At 37.8% G+C, this 26,780-nt stretch overlaps 1 protein-coding gene across 1 annotated transcript; it reads left to right on the top strand.

Moving 5' to 3' along the window:
- Positions 1 to 26,269, top strand: LOC110455155. The gene is made up of 10 exons (XM_021505122.1): positions 1 to 151; positions 1,827 to 2,010; positions 2,495 to 2,606; positions 5,786 to 7,018; positions 8,069 to 8,656; positions 10,942 to 11,085; positions 11,401 to 11,738; positions 17,216 to 17,396; positions 20,637 to 20,717; positions 23,288 to 26,269. The coding sequence occupies exons 2-10, from the start codon at positions 1,846 to 1,848 to the stop codon at positions 25,327 to 25,329; spliced, it is 4,884 nt and encodes a 1,627-aa protein (XP_021360797.1). The 5' UTR covers positions 1 to 151; positions 1,827 to 1,845; the 3' UTR covers positions 25,330 to 26,269.
- The last annotated feature ends 511 nt before the right edge of the window (positions 26,270 to 26,780 follow it).

The raw sequence follows: 26,780 nt of genomic DNA, 5'->3' as shown, positions 1-26,780 counted from the left end.
TTTCCGACAACAAGGAACTCTTATATGACAAGGATACAAGTTGAAAACGTCGAGCGACTGACACATCGGTAACATGTAACATTTTGATGACTATCATGCTGGATCAAGTTCGGCATTCGTTTTTTATGTGTCTCATCGCGAGTCAGCTATCGTAAGTATGAGTCGACTTGAGCCTAAATTATTATTACAGCATTATGCACAGTTGTCGGAGGATTTTTTTTATATTGAATGTGAAAGTTATTTGACAGTAATTACAGATTAAGTGATGTTACGTCGCGTAGGTAGCAAATGTTGGATTGGATTTTAACTAAAGTGACAATATTATTCATATAAACGTTTCTTCTGATGAAGAATATGAAATGAAACTGTCGATGTCATTCTAAATTTTCCTACTTTCGGTTTCACTTTAGAACTTTTGATTGAAGTACCATATCAGCTTAATACAGTACAGAAGTCAGCTAAATAAAGTGAATTACCTAAAAGGGGAACTACAGAAGCTTTGAATTCATAAAGCAGACATGCATGCACACTGGCTGGAACTTTTCAGTCTGTCAAATTTACGCAAACAGAAATATAATTTCTGTTTCAGATTTTAGTTTCAACCTGGGAACATTAGAAAATCCTCAAAATAATGTTTCAATAAGTGTAGTGGAACTGGACTGGGTCTGCTGTTTAAGTCCCTGTCTATTCCATACATTTCTCTATCTCCTGTTACAAAACTGGTGAGCGTGCCAATCCTTGTTTTAAAGGATTGGGTGCACTATTAGTACTTTTGTTACGGGGATACCTGAACCTGAGGGGTAAAAAGTGATGTCTTTGGGGGCAAAGACTTACAAAAAGAAGGGACTAATGTAGCGGAACTGGCCTAAGTCAAATCATTATTTGGAGACCAGATAGCTCCTCATACAATTGGTATGTCGTTAGTCTAGAATTCAGGGGGGCCGGGATTCAAATCCCAGTCTGGCCATTCATTTCTCTTCATTCTCTTAGGCCTAAAATAAAATATTGTTTGTTTCCCGTATTTGTTAGATGTTTACAAAAAAAAAAGGAATCGTACTTGTACTACTGGTATTCTGTCTGAATTTTAAGTTTCTATTTACAGTATAAATAATATAATTTGCCCTACCTACCAAATGTACCTACCCATGATTTTATGATTTTGGTCGGTAAAGGGAACACAAACAATAATTTAATGCAGGCCTTACATTAACTGGAAAATGCTCCAGTGGTGCATCACTGATCGTCTCGGGTAACAATTTGGGGACTTTTTCTTGTCAATCTTATAATTAAATAGAAGAAAAATTGCTGTGTAAGTTGAAAACATTATAATGCTGAATAAACATATTTAAAGTAAACGGAACAGAGTCCCATTTAGTCAGTAGCAGACATACAATGTAGTGATGGTGTAAGTATATCTGAACCAGTTGTAAGTACCAGTCCTTAGGTAAAACAAAGCAATTAGATGTAGAATGTAACAGTGCACTTTGATTTTAATGTTGAATAGCATTCCTGAAAGTTTACACATTGTATGTACTATCGTTTCTGATGCCTTGGTGAATTTGATCAACTTAAATAGTTGTGAATTTGAATTGCATGTGTATGTTGGAATTGTAATCAACTGTTTTGAATTTATGTTAGGAGCAGTTTATCCTTATATGAGTTTGGTAGCCTTTTTTTCCCCATTCTTGCATGTTAAGGCTGTGCTGAGTGCTAATTTACTCTTCAGGTAATATACAATGTACCTGAAACATCAATTTACAATCTAGATTGATGTAAACCTGATTTTACCAGAATATTTTCTCATATATTCTCTTTTCTAACCACAGGGGGTAAGATAGTTTGAAGATGGCTAGTTTTCTGAACCTACAAGGGTCACAGGGGTCATTGGAGCCAGAATTAGCAAATGGACACCATTACCTTGCTCCAAAGACCAACGAGAACATGTGTGAGATTTGTGGTGCAGCACTCGGAGGAGAACAGGATCTTCGTTTCTGTCATGTCTGCAAAAAGGTGAAGTCATTACAAATCGAACGTGTGATATGATGTATAATTCTTCTTTTTTTAAACATTTTCTTCAGGTTGGTAAGTACAGGTATGGATTATGAAAAGATTCTTGTTACACAACCAGTAAGTGTTTCTATGTGACGTTTCAATGACTAGTTACAGACTATGGCTACTCTGTCACCTTCATCAGACATATCGTACTAGTCATCGAAACGTCACATAGAAACACTTATTGGTTGTGTAAAAAGAATCTTTTCATAAGTGATGATGGATAATGTTTTGGTATAATTTCTTTTTCTGGTATGTAATAGAGGTCTTTAAATTTTAAAAGCCTCCACCAGGAGTGGAACCCAGGACCTCTGTTTTACTAGTCTTATGCTCTACCGAATGAGCTAAATAAAGAGAAATTCTCCTGCCTTTAGTCCTGACTGTGAAAAGACAGTAGAAAAATCACTGGACGGCAATTAATTGCTTTATAATTATGTTCTAGGTGTTGTGTGTTTGCTGTTCCGAGATGCAGGAAAAACTACTGTTCATGAGGAATGATACGAAGAAGACAAGGGGAGACAACTGTGCACTGTGTGACCTGTTACGCACTATCAGTAAGTGTTTATAGGTAACAAGTCAATGGGAGATAACTCTTCCCTGGTTGATCTGTAACATAGTACATAAACATGTCAAGGGAGACAACTGTTCCTAATGTGACTAATTACGAAATATATCAGTAAATGTTTAGTTAACAAGTCAGTGGGAGATAGCTCTTCGCAGGATGATATGATACACAGAAAGTTAACAAGTAAAGGGAGACAACTGTTCTCATTATTACCTATTGATACTTGTGGGTGGTCACCCATCCAGCTACTGACGCTCGACGTTGCTGAACTAGTGAGCGGGTCCCTGGGTTATACCGCATCACTGGAAAAGCTGGCTTGCCAGTAAGACAGTATTTCCCCCTCATATTCCTTAGCTGTTACATTATTCCCCCCTCCGAGAAGTCCTGAGACTTGGCATGGGCTATCTGTGGGTCCTCTCTATGTACCAATGCACCTTCCCTAACCACCGGAACTGGCCTCACATGATACCACAGGGTCTATACGCTGCCACCAAATGTAACATGATGGCGGTCACCATCCAGCTACTGACCACACACAATGTTGCTGAACTAGTGAGTGGGTCCCCGGGCTATACTGCATCACTGGATTTCCCCCACATATTCCTTCCCTGTTACACAGTTACAAAATATAAGACTGCTTTTGCATCTTTACAGTTTAATCCTTTCAAGAAGGTGAACTTGAAAGAAAATGGCAGACACAGATGGGAACTGAAATAGAGCTCTTGACTATTTGGCATATATTTACATCTCTCCCTTCTTCAGCTTAGTAAAGTCTGACTGTGTATCAATTAGCGGATACGCAGTGAAAAAAGGCTCGGCGGATTGATATTTGTTTCAAATATGGGTCTGTTCATGCTTTAGCGAGATATAACAGTCCGATGATAACCATTGTTTGGTTCGTTCAACATCTAGTTGCCTGGAATATATTCGGGATTCATTATGTCTGATTTTACAACAAAGGGATCCTGGCAAACTTGTTATTCCATGGATGCACATTCAAATTTCTTTGATGGTAACGTAAACAATGGCGGCTTTGTTTTGAAACATTCGACTGCTTCCTCACTTTACTTCATTTAAAATTGAAAGGAAGCAAAAAAACAGTGTTGTTCACTGGATTTTCTAAATTTAGTCATATATCGATGTGGATCACTGGAACTATATTATCCTAGCAACCAAGGCTACCTTAGCTACCATCGTAGCAACCCGATTCCAACGTTTTTTCTGTGTATTGTAACATTTGATTTTTCTTTTTGGATATAAATATAAGGATTAATTAATCTTCATTTTGACAGCATATTCGGTAGTATGAATGCAGTTGGCAATGAACATATTCTTAATGGAATGCTAACGCTCACCATGGCATATATATATATGTTCGTTGCCAAACAATGGCTAACCATGTGCCCTCAGTATTCCAGGGGTGCAGAGAAAGCACAACTTGAAGTTAAGAGTAACCCCTAGAATTTCAAGGATCCATGCCAGTCAAGGGGAGACAATGTTTCCAGGCTGTTCCTGTCGTAGTGTTATGTACTTAAGTACTTTTCTGAATTTCAAGAAATTCCTCAAATTAAAGTTTTTCATAGGAGATAATTAATTGATAAAAAAAATAAAATCTATAAATCTTCCTTAACATTTTAGGAATTATGCCTATCAATAGATGTTTAGGAACATTCATGAAACTAATAGGGCCTGTGTCACATTCACATTTATAAATCATTCTTAAGAGACAGAGGGGGAGTGGGGGNNNNGGGGGGGGGGGGGGGGGCATATAATGTTTATCCACTTTCCCCCAAAAAAGTATCATTCAGTATTCAGTACATGCATTTAAACTGAAAAGTAAACATGCTTTATTTTCTCAGAAACAAATATCAATATGTTATGGTCTCATTTGGTTTTATATTACATTTCCATTTGATAAATGACTTATGGTATTACATCGAGGGGAAATCATTTCATGGTTGCTTCATATATACCAAAGGTTTTTTCCGGATACAATTGAAATTTACATAGCAGTAGATATTGTAAAAAAAAAACATCAATTTTCCTTGGGTAATTGATTTCATCTATTTTGTGGATTGATATTAAGAAAATATTTATTGTTGTCAAAAGAGCATTGGTTGATTATTTTTGCTATTTAATGGAATAGCAATTAAAATTTGTTTAAAAGTGAAACCTTTATAAAATCTGATCTAAAAAAAATCATTTAAGGAAGAAAAACTGTGGATGAACAACATTTTCAACACTAGATTTGTTTCTGGGCTACACAAGGGGCAGCAGTGGCCAAGTGGTTAAGGCGTCTGACATTCTGCTACCACTAGCCCTCCACCACAGGGTCGTGGGTGGCCAGGCGGTTAAGGCGTCTGACATTCTGCTACCACTAGGCCTCCACCACAGGGTCGTGGGTGGCCAATTGGTTAAGGCGTCTGACATTCTGCTACCACTAGGCCTCCACCACAGGGTCGTGGGTGGCCAATTGGTTAAGGCGTCTGACATTCTGCTACCACTAGCCCTCCACCACTGGGTCGTCCGAGGGGTTAAGGCGTCTGACATTCTGCTACCACTAGCCCTCCTCCACAGTGTCGTGGGTGGCCAGGTGGTTAAGGCGTCTGACATTCTGCTACCAATAGCCCTCCACCACAGGATTGTGGGTGGCAAGGTGGTTAAGGCGTCTGACATTCTGCTACCACTAGCCCTCCACCACAGGGTCATTGGTGGCCAGGTGGTTAAGGCGTCTGACATTCTGCTCCCACTATCCCTCCGCCACTGGGTCGGCGGAGTGGTTAAGGCGTCTGACATTCTGCTACCACTATCCCTCCACCACTGGGTCGGCGGAGTGGTTAAGGCGTCTGACATTCTGCTACCACTAGCCCTCCACCACAGAGTCCTGGGTTCGAGGCCTACGTGGTGACGTGGGGCAGTCGCCAGGTACTCAGGCCACAGGTCGGTGATTTTTGTCCGGGAATTCCAGCTTTCCTCCACCACCAAAACCTGGCATGTCCTTAAATGACCATAGCTGTTAATAGGAGGTAAAACACAAAACAAACCAAAAGTCTGGGCTACATGACAGGCTAGCAGTTTAAGTACTCGATACATATGTATGTTATACAGTGCTGTCATTTTCACAATATTGTAGCATTCATTGATTAACCTTTCTAATACTGTTTGTAGGTGGTGAAGAAAATTCAACCAGTGTGACAGGTGGGGAAAGTATCATCCAGTATCAAAATCATGGCCATGCAAAGCAGTCCATACTGACTGAAACAGAATCTGATAGAGTACCACAGGTGTTGGACAAGGTGACCCCTGGAGATTCAAAAAGCGACGATACATTTACGGTCAACTCTACAGTGGTTTCTGCAAATGATGGGTCAAAGGTTGGAGTTCCAAACTCCTCAGAAACAGATCAGGACCACAGTAAAGATGGGTTGTTTATGTTAAACTCTGACGTTCTATCTGACCAACGGCACAAAATTGAAGGGAAAAGTGACAAAAAATTGGATTCAGGTCGAAAGGATGGACAACGGACAACACTTGCCAAAGGTCAAGGTCATCTACAGTTGACAACTCCAGAGGGAGGTCAAGGTGATCAGGGGGACAAATATCTAGATAAAGGACAGGGTGTTAAGCAAAGGACAGCTCTAGACAGAGGTCAAGGTTATCAGGAAAGGACCGCTCTAGACAGAGGTCAAGGTGATCAGGAAAGGACCGCTCTAGACAGAGGTCAAGGTGATCAGGAAAGGATCGCTCTAGACAGAGGTCAAGGTGATCAGGAAAGGACAGCTCTAGACAGAGGTCAAGTTAACAAGCTAGAGACAAAAACACTGAACAGAAGCAAAAAGAACGGGCCAATTGTGACTGCTGTCATTGGAGATTGTCCACAGACATCTATCCTGCCAGAAATGACCACTCAGGCAAAAAAAGATGACAGAAATCAAACAAAAACTGACAAAACTGCAGAGGTCAACACAACAAAACCTATTGTATTTAAACAAGATAGTAGTGTCTCGGATAAAAAAGAAGTATCGGATAGGTCTAGTGTTTTATTGTCTAAGGACGAACAAAACATGGCAGGGAAACCTGATGATGAACATTTTGAAAAATATTGGGACAATATGGAGGCCAAAACATCAAGAAAAGGTAAAAATTTTAGTAGTTCGGACAGAACAGAGAACACAACTTTTGAAAAAGACGAAACTATAACTGGAAAACCAACCCAACATGTTCAAGTGCTTAAAAAACAAAATTCAGAGTTGGACAGCTCAGTTGCAGAATCATCTGAAGATTTGTCCAAGTTACCGGGACCAAACAGTACTAATCAGTTGGCAAGGAATTTCATCGATGATGGTGATGACTTTGATGATGACCCAGAAGAAGTGGAGTACGATAATTTAGGATTGAAAGGTAAAAATATTCAACATAGTAAATACGGAATAGCCATACTGGATTTTACGATTTGCTATCAATATCATGATATTACTGTTGCACATTGTCTTAAACTGGCAACATGGAACAGAGCTAGTGTAACGGATATTTGTGATGGTATAATCACAATATACCGACACAAATCGTAAACATACAGTTTGGTTATCCCCATTTTAAATCATAATCGCTAAAACCACAGTTAAATCAATGATTTTAAGTTACATTTGTGAGCTTTTCAGACATTTTGGTGACCCTGTAACATTCAAAGTTAGGTCAAATTACATTGGCATTTGGTGCCTTATTAAGTTAATATATTTTTTTTACATAACTGACCCATTTTACTATGTCATACGGCCATGTCATAATATGGTATTACACACGTGTAATAAAACCTAAAGGTGCTGCGACTGGTCAACACACGTGAGAACATATTCCTAAGCCACTACAAAATTTTGAACATTTTTAACTGATTTTCTTTCTGATAAAGTTAAATGTTTTTAATATTATATTAATTTTAAATGCTATTTTTTCATTGCATTTAAAATTGTTCTTCATAAACATGAGATAATCTGGAACTACTTTGCACTGCGCGGAAAGACAATACTGGGATCGATGACTTTAAAGAGCCAGCTGATAACACATAATTGTGTTTGAAGTTACTTTTAAAATTATGAAAGTTATGTGATAAATAGAATCCTACATTCGTGTCCATGTCATATTGAATTTATTAAACTCGTTCAATAATTTGATATGACACTCGCCTAAATGCTTGTGCCATATGAAATTATTGAACTCGTTGAATAAATTCAATATGACATGGACACTCTTTGTACTGCCCAATGTCAACCTGACCAACTCCTCCCCAGGTGAAACAGGTTGACAATCATACTATGTTAAGCTTGATAAAGCACTGTTAACTTTCTATGTCGGGTTGTATCTCTATGTTCATAAAATAAATATGTTTAAATATGAAACTTTTCGTAGTGAACAAAGGGACGCAGTCGATTTGTAATATGTTAATGGTTTTAGATTATAGGGAGCAGCAGAATCTACTGGGTGATGTCCTTAAAGAAATGTTTGTGATTGAAACGTCTAGAAAGGATCGCCCTCCGCGACAGCCTCGTAGGCCTGAAACGATGAAGATGGCAGTCGTAATGCTGACGCAACCGGGAAAGGTTACTAGACAGCAGGACGAGTATGGGAGAGATACGTTAACACAGCAGTATCACTACAGTAACATCCTGGTCGTCGAGACAGGAAACCCTTCACAGTTACGTTCGGAGGGAAACTCTCCTCTTGCTTTGCCTGCAGTATCCTCACCCGATCCTTCTTCGCAGGAAAGCATACCACACCTGAGACAGGATCCTCATAGTTCTTACTTTCAGAGTCTTTCAAAGGAAAGTGCCAAAGGAAATCATTCCGGAGTTTCAGCTGACAGATTTTCTGAGGAAAAACCTGAAGGGTACACCAGCGGAGACTTTTCTGGCGCTCAGTATGAACACTTATCTAAGCATACCAATGAAGCATTTCGTGGAGTTTCTCATCAAGGAGGGAGCCCCGTGGGCCAAACAGGGGCATCTGACACTCTTCAAAACGCTGTATCGGACTATTACCCAGGTAAGAGAAAACATATTTTTTTGCCCGCTTTTCACCCTCGTTAAACATCTTTTTCAGGATTCAAGTGATTTGTTGTAAGTATTATGCACTTTTAGTAAAACCTTGTTATACAGGCCCTATATGTCCAGCAAAATGGTCGTGGTGCTTAAGGGATTGGCATTGTATTGAGGAAGACATGAACTGTGTTTTTCTGCATGACAATAGCTTAATTCTGATAAATCATTTCTGAGATGAAAATTTTGAAGAATTTGCAGGACTTTTATGAAAGATGAAATAAACAAAATTGAATCAGCAGTGCAGTCTTCTGTTTGTAAAAAATAAAGCAGAACTAGACCTGGATTTGAATCCCGGACCTCATATTGTCAAACCATTGCATGTGCACTAACCAAATGAGCTACACCTGGTCAATGGAAGTGTCCTGGCCCGACCGTGTTACAGTAATATCCAAAATAAAATTAAAATGAGGCAACTATAAATACAAACAAACACAGGGAGATTCTCTAGTGTTTCACATGTAGTGGGACAGGGATCCTTAAACAAATACCATCAAGGAGAAAACATAAAAAACCTGCTTACCCACAACTCCCTCAGCTCAGTCAACAGGGGACTGGATTATTAAAATCATATGTGATTTTTGATTTTGGCTTAACCCTTTCACCCCTATGTAACTTTAATAAACTCCACCATAAATTTATCTGGATGAGTCCACGATGGTCTGCAGTGTTGAAAGGGTTATATAAAAAAAGAAATCCCTTTCACCTTTATGTAACTTTTAATAAACTCTACCATAAATTCATCCGGATGAGTCCATCATGGTATGCAGTGTTACAAGGGTTATATAAAAAAATAAAACCCTTTCACCCCTATGTAACTTTAATAAACTCTACCATAAATTGATGTGGGCGAGTCCATTATGGTCTACAGTCTTGAAAGAGTTATATCGACAGCACTTGACTTGGTATTGTTGACATCAGTAAGAAACTGTCAAGAAAAACACATTATTTTGTCTATTGATGGATGGATGGAGCTGAAGGGAAATTTTCAGTAGGAGAGTCATAACAAGCATCAGAGATGGTTCACTACTGTGATGTCAGTGACGCCGATACTATGTCAGGGCAGATGTACATGCATGTATTTTTGAACAAGATATATCTAAAAAGATCATCAACATAGTTAACAATGTGGGGCAAACATTGACTTGAAAAGAGTTACTTTGAAACTGTTGTCATTATACTTTTGCTTTAAAACAGCAACATATTGTCCTTAGTTTGATCAATTTAGCATCAGCATGACATGGTATTGACCTTGTTTTAGCAATTTCAAGTCATCTGATACAAAAGTTAGCCGACTGTGCTAAAAAAATGTTTTCCTGTTCTCTAGAGAATGTCCATGGCAAAAGAAACCTTAATGCACATGGATATCAGGGCTGTCACCTGATTATTGGACATTAGCATTTTCAGAAGTCAAATATAATTTTTGTTTAATTTTGGAAAGTCAAACATATGTCTAATAGACCTATCCTTTAAGGATCTATGTCCCACCAGACTGTGATTTTTCCTATCTACAGTAAACAACCCTTAACTTCTTTTTGGTTATATATACATACATTTTAACAGAAGCTAAGACTGGCCAGCACAATTCTGTTGACCAGGTAGCTCAAACGGTTAGATAGATGACCAAGGGTTGGCATCCTGGTCTAGTCATCGTGGGTTTTTACACTCAGAACACCATCGTTTATTATATATTTTGTATCAAAAAAGAGATGACCAGACAACGTCAAATAGGGAGTCTTGGCAAATGTAGTAGCCGTGTGCTACCAGGGGTTCATCCTGTCAAAGAGCCAGAAGTACAGTTAATACAGTTAATATAGTTTACATGTTTTGCCTAGGTTAAATTTGCCAAGACTCCCCATTTGATGTTGTCTTAAGGTCATCTCTTCGATGAGTTTAATTTACTCTTATGGCCGGACTAGTGAATTTCGTGTACAAATCCATCAACTGGGGTACACAGAACTTTACTGAACATTCTCTGACGTCGGATCTCATTTTCCCCTATGATATATTTTGTTTGTTTTGTCCTTATAATATTTCTCATAAAAGTCTTGCAAGGTTTGATTTTCTTTTCAGAAAAAAATTCACGGTTTCCAGTACTTAGTTAAAGTTTTTGGCAGTGGTACTGAGATCCTTAAAACCAAAGAGTTAAGGCCCATGTGGGGGAGTGAAAAACTTTAAGCCATGGACCGGGTGTAATGTTAAACACGTACATTTTTTGTTTACCTTTATTAGGGCAAACTGTTGCACCTGTGTATGGGAAGGAGAGTCCTTCTCGATCAGATCCAGGATCATCAGACATTGACAGCAAGGTCTCCGTGGTAACGCAAAAGCGTTCAAAAAACCGACACAAACAAGCCTTCACGCACGCCTGCTCTGGTAAGTTGTAAACAAAAAGCGTAAGAAGACCTGTAACTTGAATCCATTAGTTATAATATAAACCCTTCAGGTGTGAGTATTTGTAATTAACTGTATATGGGGTACTGTATACCGGGAAATTGTTGACTTTTTTCGCCCTCTGTAATGGGGGCGTATTTATCATTACAGCGAACATTTCTAAACAACATAATACAATGTATACAGAGTAATTAAATGTGAAGGGCAAATTTAATATTGGGCAGAAAATGATTTTTCTGTTGATGGGCGAAAATTTGAATGGGCGGAGGTATACACCATTTTTGAACTATATTACAGGCTGTGGTAGGAGGGACTGTGAAGGAAATTTTATGAAGCTTCTGAGAGAAATGATCGTCACGGCAGGCAGTGCTGGTTTCGAAATTCGTAATGTGATACCTGATGGGAATTGTATGTTTGCTGCGATTGTGGACCAGATGGAGTTAAAGAAAAATTTCTCATTCAGTCCAAAGTCTCTTCGATTTGAGTGCCTGAATTTTCTCCGGGATAATCCCGAGAGTGAGGACGGCACTCCCTATGCATTGTTTTTAGATGCAGAAACCTGGGACGAGTACCTGTCTAGGATGAGTCAAGATGGGGAGTGGGGAGATCACATGATGCTACAGGCTATATCACAGGTAACACTGATATTACAGATAACAATACAGGTAACACTGATAATACAGGCTATATCACAGATAACATTACAGGAAACACTGACACTACAGGTAACATAACAGTTGACATTGATATTACAGATAACAATGCATGTAACACTGATATTACCGATAACAATGCAGGTAACACTCATATTACAGATAACAATGTAGGTAACACTGATATTACCGATAACAATGCAGGTAACACTCATATTACAGATAACAATGCAGCTAACACTGATATTACAGGTAACATAACAGTTGACATTGATATTACAGATAAAATTACAGATAACATTACAGGAAACATTAACATTACAGGTAACATTCCAGGTAACACTGACAGGTAACACTGATACTACCGGCTATATCACAGGTAATATTACAGGTAACATTGACATCACAGGTAACATTACGGGAAACATTGACATTACATGTAACATAACAGGTGACAGTGATATTACAGGTAACATTACAGGTTACACTGATACTACAGGCAATATCACAGGTCACATTACAGGTAACACTGACATTTCAGATAACAATGCAGGTAACACTCATATTACAGATAACAATACAGGTAACACTGATATAGCCTGTAGTATTAATGTCACCTGTAATGTAACCTGTGATATAGCCTGCAGTATCAGTGTTACCTGCACTGTTATCTGTAATATCAGTGTTGCCTGGAATGTTACCTGTGATATAACCTTTAGTATCAATGTTACCTTTAGTGTTACCTGTAATGTGACCTGTGATATAGCCTGCAGTATCAGTGTTACCTGTGATGTTAACACTAATGTTCCCTGTAATATAGCCTGTAGTATCAATGGGTAACATTAGAGTTAACATTACAGGTACCACTGATATTACAGATAACAATACAGGTAACACTGATAGTACAGGCTATATCACAGGGAACAGTGATACTACAGGCTATATCAAAGGTAACTTTACAGGTAACACTGATAGTACAGGCTATATCACAGTTAACATTACCGGTAACATTACAGGTAACATTAAAGGTAACACTGATACTACAGATAACATTACAGGTAACACTAATACTACAGGCTATATCACAAGTAACACTGATACTACAGGGTATATCACAGGTAACATTGATCCTACAGGCTATATCACAGATAACATTACAGGTAACATTGAGAACTACAGGCTATATCACAGATAACATTACAGGTACCACTGATACTACAGGCTATATCATAGGTAACATTAGTGTTAACATTACAGGTAGCATTACAGGTAACACTGATAATACAGGCTATATCACAGGGAACATTACAGGTAACACAGGTAACATTACAGGTAATACTGATACTACAGGCTATATCACAGGTAACATTACAGGTGACATTGATACTACAGGCTATATCATGGGTAACATTAGTGTTAACATTACAGGTAACACTGATATTACAGGTAACATTACAGGTAACACTGATACTACAGGCTATATCAAAGGTAACATTACAGGTAACACTGATACTACAGGCAATATCACATGTAACATTACAGGTAACACTGATACTACAGGCTATATCACAGGTAACATTAGTGTTAACATTACAGGTAACACTGATACTACAGGCTATATCACAGGTAACATTACAGGTAACATTGATATTACAGGTAACATTACAGGTAACACTGATATTACATATAACATTACAGGTGACATTGATATAACAGGTAACATTACAGGTAACATTGATATCACAGGTAACATAACAGGTAACATTACAGGTAACATTGATATCACAGGTAACATAACAGGTGAAATTGATATTACAGGTAACATTACATGTGACATTGATATTACAGATAACATTACAGGTAACATTACAGGTAACACTGATACTACAGGCTATATCACAGGTAACATTACAGGTAACACTGATACTACAGGCAATATCACAGGTAACATTACAGGTAATACTGATACTACAGGCTATATCACAGGTAACATTACAGATAACATTATATGTAATTACATAACAGGAAACATTGATATTACAGGTAACATTAGTGTTAACATTACAGGTAACATTACAGGTAACATTACATGTGACATTGATATTACAGGTAACATTAGTGTTAACATTACAGGTAACATTAAAGGTAACATTACAGGTGACATTGATATTACAGGTAACATTACAGGTAACATTACAGAACATTACAGGTGACATTGATATTACAGGTAACATTACAGGTAACATTACAGGTGACATTGATATTACAGGTAACATTAGTGTTAACATTACAGGTAACATTACAGGTAACATTACAGGTGACATTGATATTACAGGTAACATTAGTGTTAACATTACAGGTAACATTACAGGTAACATTACAGGTGACATTGATATTACAGGTAACATTAGTGTTAACATTACAGGTAACATTACAGGTAACATTACAGGTGACATTGATATTACAGGTAACATTAGTGTTAACATTACAGGTAACATTACAGGTAACATTACAGGTGACATTGATATTACAGGTAACATAAGTGTTAATATTACAGGTAACATTACAGGTAACATTACAGGTGACATTGATATTACAGGTAACATGACAGGTAACATTACATGTGACATTGATATTACAGGTAACATTACAGGTGACATTGATATTACAGATAAAATTACAGGTAACATTACAGGAAACATTGACATTACAGGTAACATAACAGGTGACATTGATATTACAGGTAACATGACAGGTAACATTATATGTAACATTGATATAACAGGTAACATTACAGGTAACATTGATATTACAGATAAAATTACAGGTAACATTACAGGTAACACTGATATTACAGGTAAATTTGATATTACAGGTAACATTATATGTAACATTGATATTACAGGTAACATTACATGTGACATTACAGGTAACATTGATATTACAGTTAACATTACAGATAAAATTACAGGTAACATTACAGGTAACATTGATATTACAGGTAACATAACAGGTGACATTGATATTACAGGTAACATGACAGGCAACATTATATGTAACATTGATATTACCGGTAACATTACAGGTAAAACTGATATTACAGGGAACATTATATGTAACATTGATATTACCGTTAACATTACAGATAAAATTACAGGTAACATTACAGGTAACACTGATATTACAGGTAAAACTGATATTACAGGTAACATTATATGTAACATTGATATTACAGGTAACATTACATGTGACATTGATATAAAAGATAAAATTACAGGTAACATTACAGGTAACACTGATATTACAGATAACATTACAGGTAACATTGATATTACAGTTAACATTACAGGTTACATTGATATGACAGGTAACATTACAGGTAACATTGATATTACAGGTAACATTACAGGTAACATTACAGGTAACATTCCAGGTAACACTGATATTACAGATAACATTACAGGTAACACTGATATTACAGATAACAATGCAGGTAACACTGATATTACAGGTAAGATTACATGTAACATAACAGGTAACATTCATATAACAGTTAAATTTTTACTCTCACAAATGTGGACAATCAAATTCAATAGTTGTGTCTGTACCATTAGTGTCTGTACCATTAGTGTCTGTACCATTAGTGTCTGTACCATGAGTGTCTGTACCATGAGTGTCTGTACCATTAGTGTCTGTACCATTAGTGTCTGTACCATTAGTGTCTGTACCATGAGTGTCTGTACCATGAGTGTCTGTACCATTAGTGTCTGTACCATTAGTGTCTGTACCATTAGTGTCTGTACCATGAGTGTCTGTACCATGAGTGTCTGTACCATTAGTGTCTGTACCATTAGTGTCTGTACCATGAGTGTCTGTACCATAAATGTCTGTACCATTAGTGTCTGTACCATTAGTGTCTGTACCATTACTGTGTGTACCATTAGTGTCTGTACCATGAGTGTCTGTACCATGAGTGTCTGCACCATTAGTGTCTGTAAAATGAGTGTCTGTACCATTAGTGTCTGTACCATTATTGTCTGTACCATTACTGTCTGTACCATTAGTGTCTGTACCATGAGTGTCTGTACCATTAGTGTCTGTAAAATGAGTGTCTGTACCATTAGTGTCTGTACCATGAGTGTATGTACCATAAGTGTCTGTACCATGAGTGTCGGTACCATGAGTGACTGTACCATGAGTGTCTGTACCATTAGTGTCTGTATCATTAGTGTCTGTACCATGAGTGTATGTACCATAAGTGTCTGTACCATTAGTGTCTGTACCATTACTGTCTGTACCATGAGTGTCTGTACCATGAGTGTCTGTTCCATTAGTGTCTGTACCATTAGTGTCTGTACCATTACTGTGTGTACCATTAGTGTCTGTACCATGAGGGTCTGTACCATGAGTGTCTGTACCATTAGTGTCTGTACCATTAATGTCTATATCATGAGTGTCTGTACCATGAGTGTCTGTACCATTAGTGTCTCTACCTTGAGTGGCTGTACCATTAGTGTCTGTACCATGAGTGTATGTACCATAAGTGTCTGTACCATTAGTGTCTGTACCATTACTGTCTGTACCATGAGTGTCTGTACCATTAGTGTCTCTACCTTGAGTGGCTGTACCACTAGTGTCTGTACCATGAGTGTATGTACCATAAGTGTCTGTACCATGAGTGTCGGTACCATGAGTGACTGTACCATGAGTGTCTGTACCATTAGTGTCTGTACCATGAGTGTCTGTATCATTAGTGTCTGTACCATGAGTGTATGTACCATGAGTGTCTGTACCATTAGTGTCTGTACCATTAGTGTCTGTACCATGGGTGTCTGTACCATTAGTGTCTGATCCTTTAGTTTTTGTACCATTATTGTCTGTACCATTACTGTCTGTACCATGAGTGTCTGTACCATTAGTCTCTGTACCATTAATGTCTGTACCATGAGTGTATGTACCATTAGTGTCTGTACCATTAGTGTCTGTACCATGGGTGTCTGTACCATTAGTGTCTGATCCTTTAGTTTTTGTACCATTATTGTCTGTACCATTACTGTCTGTACCATGAGTGTCTGTACCATTAGTGTCTGTACCATTAGTGTCTGTACCATGAGTGTCTGTACCATGAGTGTCTGTATCATCAGTGTCTGTACCGTTAGTGTCTGTACCATTAGTGTCTGTACCATTATTGTCTGTACCATTACTGTCTGTACCATTAGTGTCTGTACCATGAGTGTATGTACCATGAGTGTCTGTACCATTAGTGTCTGTACCATGAGTGTCAGTACCATTAGTGGCTGTACCATTATTTTCTGTACCATTAGTATCTTTACCATTAGTGTCTGCAAATCTGAAAAGAAGAAGATTCATCATGTAGTTTTTATTTATAGTATTATTTTCACTTTGAAAATGGTGAGAGGTTTGATAAATATGTTAATATTTATTTTTTCAATTTTTAGGTGACAAAAAGAAATATTCAGGTGATTCACCATGATGCAGAACGAGACTGGACAGTCATTGAATACAAACTGGACACATTAGATAAATCAGACAAGACAGACTGCCTTTTCCTTGGTCATGTTGGAGAGTTCCACTACGTTAGCCTGCGACCGTCGGACCTGGCCAAGCAACTGCATAATAGTCAGTATGATGTCGGACAAACATCTTAATGTTAACTCTTTATGGGTGGTTGGGTGGCTTTACTTTTACTTTCATTTGCCTGACCATGCAGGTTTTCTCCAGGTTCTCCGGTTTCCTCTCACATTAAGACCACCAGTGTGTTAATATTCAGGCCAATAAGAGTGATTAATATAACTTGAAATAATCAGTTTTTGTTGTGAAATAAAGAACAAAATATATTTTGTCAGTATGATGTCACTTCCTGGTTATCAGAAATAAGGACTTATTTCAAGCATTTTGTTAAATTGGCCATACTCTGAATCTCTATTTTTCTTGTGTCACTATTTCATGAACTATTTCAATTTTGTTTTGTGAAAATCAGAATTCTCGATTAAGTGGATCCTACAGCGTATTTCAATATTGATATTCGTAAATATTTATGGATATTATATATATATGTATATATACATGAACAAATGTATTCTTTTTTTTTTTCATTGAAATAATTTGTTGAAATTTTAAATTCACAAAATTAATGTGTCTCTTTGCAAATGAATGCTAAAATTAATCTGATTTTTTTTTTATTACAAAGTAGTCCTTTATACTGAGAACGATTTGTTGCGTTTTAATATTTTATTCTTTTTTAAAATGTTACACAATCACATTTTACCATGACAAATAAAGTTTGTAATAAATGTTTTACAATTTAGATGTTTGTCCTTAAAATATTTTTCTTCATTTTTCTTGGGTGATAGCAATTTATGAGTTTTACTGTTTAAGAGTAACTTCCCCTATCAAGTTAAGGATCTTTTAAGAATCGTTGGTTTTTCATAGGCTTTCAGTGAATTTTTTACCCCTTTTTTTGTTCCGACTTAAGGTACTTTCCCCAGGTAGTTTTCCCAATTCTGACCCAATATTTTCCCAATCGCTTGTAAAATAATTAAAGTATGCCTTCTTATAAACTGTTGTACAACGTTATTTTTTTGTAGACAAATAAACGTTTATCTTGGGGCATTGAATTCCAGCTTCAAGTTTTGTTTACACATGAGGTTGTTTGAGCGCGATCAAACAAAATTTCCCTAATATCATACATCCTTTATATGTTGTAAAATTCCCAATTCATTGTGTCCGCACAGTAAAATTCCCAATTCATTGTGTCCGCACAGTAAAGTTCCCAATTCAATGTGTCCGCACAGGAAAGTTCCCAATTCATTGTGTCCGCACAGTAAAGTTCCCAATTCATTGTGTCCGCACAGTAAAGTTACCAATTCATTGTGTCCGCACAGTAAAGTCCCCAATTCATTGTGTCCACACAGTAAAGTTCCCAATTCATTGTGTCAACACAGTAAAATTACCAATTCATTGTGTCCGCACAGTAAAATTCAAAATTCATTGTGTCCGCACAGTAAAATTCGGAATTCATTGTGTCCGCGCAGTAAAATTCCCAATTCATTGTGTTCGCACAGTAAAATTCCCAATTCATTGTTTCTGCGCAGTAAAATTCCCAATTCATTGTGTTCGCTTAGTAAAACTCCCAATTCATTGTGTCCGCACAGTAAAATTCGGAATTCATTGTGTCCGCGCAGTAAAATTCTCAATTCATTGTGTTCACACAGTACAATTCCCAATTCATTGTGTTCGCACAGTACAATTCCCAATTCATTGTGTTCGCTTAGTGAAATTCCCAATTCATTGTGTCCGCACAGTAAAGTTACCAATTCATTGTGTCCGCACAGTAAAATTCGAAATTCATTGTGTCCGCACAGTAAAATTCGAAATTCATTGTGTCCACACAGTAAAATTCCAAATTCATTGTGTCCACACAGTAAAGTTCCCAATTCATTGTGTCAACACAGTAAAATCACCAATTCATTGTGTCCACACAGTAAAATACCCAATTCATTGTGTCCGCGCAGTAAAATTCTCAATTCATTGTGTTCACACAGTACAATTCCCAATTCATTGTGTTCGCTTAGTAGAATTCCCAATTCATTGTGTCCGCACAGGAAAGTTCCCAATTCGTTGTGTCCGCACAGTAAAATTCGAAATTCATTGTGTCCGCACAGTAAAATTCGGAATTCATTGTGTCCGCGCAGTAAAATTCCCAATTCATTGTGTTCACACAGTACAATTCCCAATTCATTGTGTTCGCACAGTACAATTCCCAATTCATTTTGTTCGCTTAGTAAAATTCCCAATTCATCGTGTCCGCACAGTAAAGTTCCCAATTCAATGTGTCCGCTCAGGAAAGTTCCCAATTCATTGTGTCCGCACAGTAAAATTCAAAATTCATTGTGTCCGCACAGTAAAATTCGGAATTCATTGTGTCCGCGCAGTAAAATTCCCAATTCATTGTGTTCGCACAGTACAATTCCCAATTCATTGTGTTCGCACAGTACAATTCCCAATTTATTGTGTTCGCTTAGTAAAATTCCCAATTCATCGTGTCCGCACAGTAAAGTTCCCAATTCGTTGTGTCCGCACAGTAAAATTCCCAATTCATTGTTTCTGCGCAGTAAAATTCCTAATTCATTGTGTCCGCGCAGTCATTCCCAATTCAAAAAGGCACCAACTTTGTTACTTATACGTTAAACCTTTTGATGCATTTATAATTCCCAGATGGCAACATAATGATGACATTTATCAGCATTTCCACCGAATGGTTTTGTTTTCAGGAACATTTTAAGAGTACACAATGACTTCAAAGTTAGAAAACCTGTCAGAAAACCAGTAAAAATGACGTAACTATGTCGACGAAATTATGGGGGATTTTTGAGTGGTTAATTATAAGCATGTTTAAATGTTGATTTTTGGTCCATACAACCGGGTAATATAAAAGTGTAGATATTCAATAGTAGTTCAGTTAGGTGTTTATAAAAGTGATATATTTTGTTGCAATCAGCACATCAACGGGTAGAAATAAACACAAGTATCACAAGACTGATTGGGGTACTAATCATGGCCAAAAAATGGACAAAACCTCACTACCGCTTTAGCTTTCTATTTTCAAAAACAAATTTCTTGGAATCAATTTTTCTGACAATAAACCACCATGTAGTTGTTTAATCAAGAATCAACATACAAGATCTGAATTCTTAATATAACTGAAAACCTCAAAATTGTACTGATTTTAGTTAAGGGTGACCAGATATTTGTTTATTTTGTTGCATAGGCTGACCCTGACTTTTGAATTTTCACTGAAAAACTCCACATTGTACTGATTGTAGTAGGGTGACCAGATATTTGTTTGTTTTGTTGCAGAGGATGACCCTGACAGTGACCAGGAGAACTATAGATCTATGGATGTTTTCTCTTCCTTACCAAGTCTACCCAGCATTGACGGTAAAATGTTCAGCTAGGGGAGAGAATATCAATAGCAGTACAATACAAAATGTATAATAGTGCTCCAAGTTTATCGAACCTTTTATCAGAAAGTGTGTTATATATAATAATAATAATAATAATAATAATGTGCAACATTTATATAGCGCCCTATTTAATTTGTAAAATAACTCTAAAGCACTTCAGTAGATCTGGCGATTACACCTTTCCTTAAAAACCAATTTACATTTTTTGTGAAAATAAAAAATTGCTAAAAGTAAGCCTTATAGGTATTCAGGTAAACATCGACAGTTCGTTTCAGAGTGTCATATATTTGGGTTTTTGAGCCTTTTAAAAACACTCTCAACATACATGTACATACTAGTATTATATATACTGGGAAATTTGTCCTGCAGTTTAATTTCCACCTTTCACCCTCCGTTATGAATGCTGACTTATCATAACAACGAATGTAAGTAAAGAGCATAATATACATAGAAATTAAATGTGAAGGGCGAAATTAACAATTAGCAAAAATTTATTTATGGGCGAAGGGTGAAAGTGTCACCAGACGAACATTTTCCAGTACACAGTACTCTATAGTAATCTTAATTAGGGCCCCGTATCGGAGATACGGGTACCCTATAGTAATCACTCTGTCAGTCTGTCTGTCTGTCCGTCCACAAATTTTGTTCCTGGCTGATAACTTTAGTATTTATTGACCAATGTACATGAAACTTAGTCAAGATGTTCAGTTCATAAAAATACAAATTGAAGTAAAATGTCAAGGTCAAAGGTCAAGATCATTAGGTTCAAAGGTCAAGGTCAAATTTTACATATTTTCACTGGTGAACATTTTGTTATGACATTATGAAGCAGAGTTAATCAGAATTGAACAAGGAGTCAACTGACCAAAGGTCAAGGTCATCGGGTCAGGGGTCAAGGTCAAATTTTGTATTTTTTCACTAGTGAACATTTCACTATGACATTATGAAGCAAAGTTGTTCGGAATTAAACAAAGAGACACACCGAGGTAAAAAGTTGAGGCCAAAGGTCAAGGTCATGAGATTCAAAGGTCAAGGTCAAATTTTGCATCTTTTCACTGATGAATATATTGTTATGACATGATGAAGCAAAGTTGATCAGAATTAAACAACGAGTCAACTGACCAAAGGTCAAGGTTATTGGGTAAAAGGTCAAGGTTAAATTTTGTATCTTTTCACTGGTGAACATTTCGCTATGACACTTTGAAGCAATGTTGCTCAGAATTAAACAAGGAGTCAATTAACCAAAGGTCAAGGTCACTTGGTTAAAGGTCAAGGTTAAAATTTTGTACCTTTTCCCTGATGAACATTTTGTTATGATATTAAGAAGCAAAGTTGGTCGGAATTAAAGAATAAGTCAACTGACCAAAGATCAGGGTCACTGGGTTAATGGTCAAGGTCATTTGGGTCCAAAGGTGAAAGACAAAGTGGATCTCTGACTTTGACCCTGGCTCTTGATGGAGAAGGAATATAAGGTGAAATAAAACAAATCAAAGCTAACAAAGGAGTATTGCACCGGTAATTACATTTCTGTTAGCTCAGCAAATATGGAGGGGGAAGGAAACAATCACATCATAGTACATGTAAAATGTATACTTTGCTTCCTTGCGATTTTTTTTGAAGTCCAAAAGTCAAACATCAAGCTCAGCTATATGGGCAGATTGCTTCTTGATGATTATGGGGGATATAATTGCCACAAGAGGGGGGCCTTACTGACCTGTCAGTGTTCTAGTTTAGGGCTTTTAATATTGCACTAATTTATGAATGTGCTAAAATATGTTTTTTTACGTTGTTTTTTATTGTACGTAATGCGGGTGTGCCAATTGAACTCATCCATGTGCTAATCTGTTAAAGTTTGGTAAAGCACCAAACGTTAAGTGAACTAAACACTGAAAGAGTCATAACTTTGCTGACACAAATTTTAGCATGTTATCGAAATTTAAAAAAATACTGCATCAATGAATTGATGCACTCACAATATATAAAATAGAAAACTATGACCAGACATAATATTAACCCAATCATAAATTAGCACAATGTTGAAAGTGTGCAAATAGCTAAAATTAGAACTCTGCTAAATGTAGATTTATAGTATGTTTACGATCTTGGTAGAACTTTGTGTTGGAAAATGATTCTTTCGTAAATGGTAGTTGTTATTCCCCGCTAACAGTTCAGCATTTAGGATAGTGGCAACAACTGGTTCACCCATTGTCAGTTTAATGTGACCGGGCAGAATGCTGTGCTGGGTGCAATCGGCATGGTATTTCAGTGAGATAGCACTATAAAATCTGCATTAGATCCGCTCTATCACAAGGATGCAATAACACCAACATACCTTGCCTCCCGCACATATAAACACATGCAAGCACACGCAATACACATGGAGGCATGTCCTGAAATGACCTTAGCTGTTAAAAGAATGTTAAACAAAATAAAACCAAATTAAAATCATTATGCACCATGTTTTTGCACCCCAAAAAACAACTACTTGCAAAAGTCCTCTAATAGACTTGTGCTAATATTAACAAACTTGTCTTTACACTTCAGATCCTGCCAAGCAGGAGATGTTTGAGGAGGATTACTTCGACCCTTGGAGCGAGATTCCTGCCCTCCACTTAACTTACATACTTAAGAAGTTTGTCCCCCTTGTTACTACTCTCCAGAGTGCGGACTCGGTGGTCACCAATGCTGAAATGCTGATGGAGGATGGTAATTTTACCAGAGTGCAAAAGCGTTTTGGACTTGGATCTGCGTCGTCTGTTGTGTTAACTGGAGACGCCGCTGAGGGATTATATGCTCCATATCTGAATGAAAGGGAGAGAACTGAGTTTGATCAAGGATCGGAATGGGTAGACGTGACTGGGATAGTGATGCCAAACACATGTATTGCGTACCCTAAGGATCACAGTGATGTGGGCATGATGGATGCCTTCATAGAAACAGAAAATGTCCACCCAGGATACGCCAGACTCTTGTCACGCTATCCGGATCAGTGGGGTATGACCTCCTCAGAAACTGGGGTCATCAGTTGCTATCTTCCTAGTCATCATTCAAACTTCAAAAAAGTATTCAACTTGAGCAAAGAGGAAAAAGACTACAGTGCCAGCCAAAATACTTCTGTTGTTTCATTATTCAACAAAATATCCTTGGCAATAGTTGCACCATTTTGGCCAGCTGTTGCCGATGAGTGGAGGACACGACAGCGAAAAGCCAATTGGCCTCCTCAAAACATCATTGACAGTATCATCGCTGGGGGATATCATTTTGAGTGCTTTCCACACCCAAAAAGTCAAAATCCAGACATCGAGTTTCATGCCTGTTTTGGTGTTGCGGAAAAAATGCTTGCACAGGAAGCATTGAGCCGCGAGCAACGCTACATCTTCCTTGTGTTCAAGGCTTTGTGTAGCCAGGAATTCACGGAAGAAGACCTCATCACGTCAGCTCATCTCAAAAACATCTTCTTTTATGCGTGTGAACAGCTTCCATGTGATTTCTGGGTGTCGCGTCCAGGTTCCTGTATTTTCTACTTGCTTGATGCCCTGTTTACGTGTATTCAAGAGAGAAATGTCCCAGACTTCTTCCTGCCAGCCAATAACCTGATTGATCATTTTGACGAAGATCAGCACAAGAAGATACTGCAGAAAATTATGACCTTGAGAAACGACCCAATGTCCAATTTATTGAAGATCGGTCAGAAAAACCGAATATACAATGCCCATGGTATCCTTAGTCAGGTGACCAATGATATTGAGCTGTTCCATGACCATCACAGTGCCAGGAGGTCTGTTCTAGAAGCGCTTGTCCCCATCTCAATTAACATTGCCAAATACAGTGTACATACAGGTGCATACAAACAGGCACTGGAGCAGCTGCAGGAGGCGTATGAGGAACGCCTGGCCATCAGTACGTGCGAGGATGCTCTCCCTTTCACTGCGTTCCTTACGCAGGCTACTGATGGCTGTTCTGTTGAGAAACAGTGGTGGTTCTTTTTCAATGTTGACCAGCAGCTTCACACAACTCTGTGTGCTGATCTTAGCATGGCTATGCAGCCTGTGGCTCTGGAAGAGCTAGTGGGTAAGGACGTAGCTCAAACACAAGTTGGCACGCTAATTCCTGCGGTAATGGCACACAAACTTTGTCGGTTCTGCTCCGACATGGCGACTCATCTCTTTTCCAATTACTTCACACAGAAATGTCTGCCTTTTCTCCTTTTCAACCTTAACCGTTACCGTGAGAAACTACAGAGACTAATGCTGGGTAAACCTCAGGGTCAACAGCAGTACAACCCCAGGCAACCGTTGACAAGTGAGGACGAAGATGATTTTACGGATGAGAATGCTGCCAGGGTTTTCAACCAACTATATATCGTGTACAATCGCCTGAACCAGCTGTGGATATTTCAGGATCTCATACCCGAGTTTGAGAACTTGTGCGAGGTAATCAACACAAGGGAGGCTTTCTCGAAACTAGTGACCATATTAAAACAAATGGGACTAACAGAAAGGGCCCAGATGGCAGAAGCAAGGAGAAATAGTATTCCAAGGGAGACAACTAGGTCAGGATACCTTGACAACGGCAACTATTATTGAAAAACACAACTGTTATTTGTTGTTTAACTCATTCACCACTGAAGACACATTTGAATTTTTCCAATTCAAATGTTGGAATATTTCATTATGTAATTTCAGGGGTGAGTGAGTTAAAAAGCAATCCTTACATCTGAAAACTGATGTCTATTCTGTCTATACTCACTGTGAACCACATACCATTTCAAGAAAATTCCCGAGCAACATGGATACATATCTCATATAAGTCATTTGTAGTTTCTACCCATTATGAACAAGTATTTTTATGGTTAATTGTACCAGTAGAATGGAACAGAAAATAAAATGTAAAAAGATTTGATTGTGGATTAGACACTGAATGTGATTGAAGGGTGGTTGATCACATTTCTGCCTCAAGCATAGTGATTAGCCCTTTCACCCCTAAGTAACTTTAGTAGACTCTACCATACATTGGTCTGGATAAGTCCATTATGGTCTACAGTGGTGAAAGGGTTAGTACAATTAGTCCAAACTACAATTAAGGATCCCCGTACCACTGTCAAAAACTGTAATTAGGCATTAGAAACTGTTTTTTCCAGCATGACTATAACTTTGAAATTAATTTCTAAATGGAAACTGTGTTTGCAGAACTTTTACGAAACATAATGAAAGATGAAATAAACAAAAAAATAATCAACAACAGTGTTCTGCGTGTAACAATTCGGCAGGGCTAGACCCTGGTCTACAGGTCGTTATACTATCACACAAACTGATTGAGTTAACTTGTCATCGGAAGTGTACGAGTCCAAATGTGCTCTATATACATATTTCTAAACATTTTGGAAAGTATGGATTGTGAAAAGATTCATGTAGCACAACCAACAATACTAATGTGCTAAGGTTAAAATCAAACGGAAGTTAAGGGGAGGTTACTGTATAGGAAAAACCATAGAGCAGTGGGACAGGGATCCTTAAGGAAGTTAAGGGGAGGTGACAGTATATAGGAAAATCCACAGTGTAGTGGGACAGGGATCCTTAAGGAAGTTAAGGGGAGGTTACTGTATAGGAAAAACAACAGTGCAGTGGGACAGGGATCCTTAAGGAAGTTAAGGGGAGGTTACTGTATAGGAAAAACCACAGTGCAGTGGGACAGGGATCCTTAAGGATGTTAAGGGGAGGTGACCGTATATAGGAAAAACCACAGTGTAGTGGGACAGGGATCCTTAAGGAAGTTAAGGGGAGGTGACCTTATATAGGAAAGACCACAGTGCAGTGGGACAGGGATCCTTAAGGAAGTTAAGGGGAGGTTACTGTATAGGAGAAACCACAGAGCAGGTGGACAGGGATCCTTAAGGAAGTTAAGGGGAGGTTACTGTATATAGGAAAAACCACAGTGTTATAAGTGGGACATGAATCCTTAAGGAAGTTAAGGGGAGGTTACTGTATAGGATAATCAACAGTGTATTGGGACAGGGATCCTTAAGGAAGTTAAGGGG

This window comes from Mizuhopecten yessoensis, unplaced genomic scaffold (genome assembly GCF_002113885.1).
Source record: "Mizuhopecten yessoensis strain PY_sf001 unplaced genomic scaffold, ASM211388v2 scaffold8149, whole genome shotgun sequence".
Taxonomy (NCBI): domain Eukaryota; kingdom Metazoa; phylum Mollusca; class Bivalvia; order Pectinida; family Pectinidae; genus Mizuhopecten; species Mizuhopecten yessoensis.
This window is presented reverse-complemented; position numbering and strand designations above follow the sequence as displayed.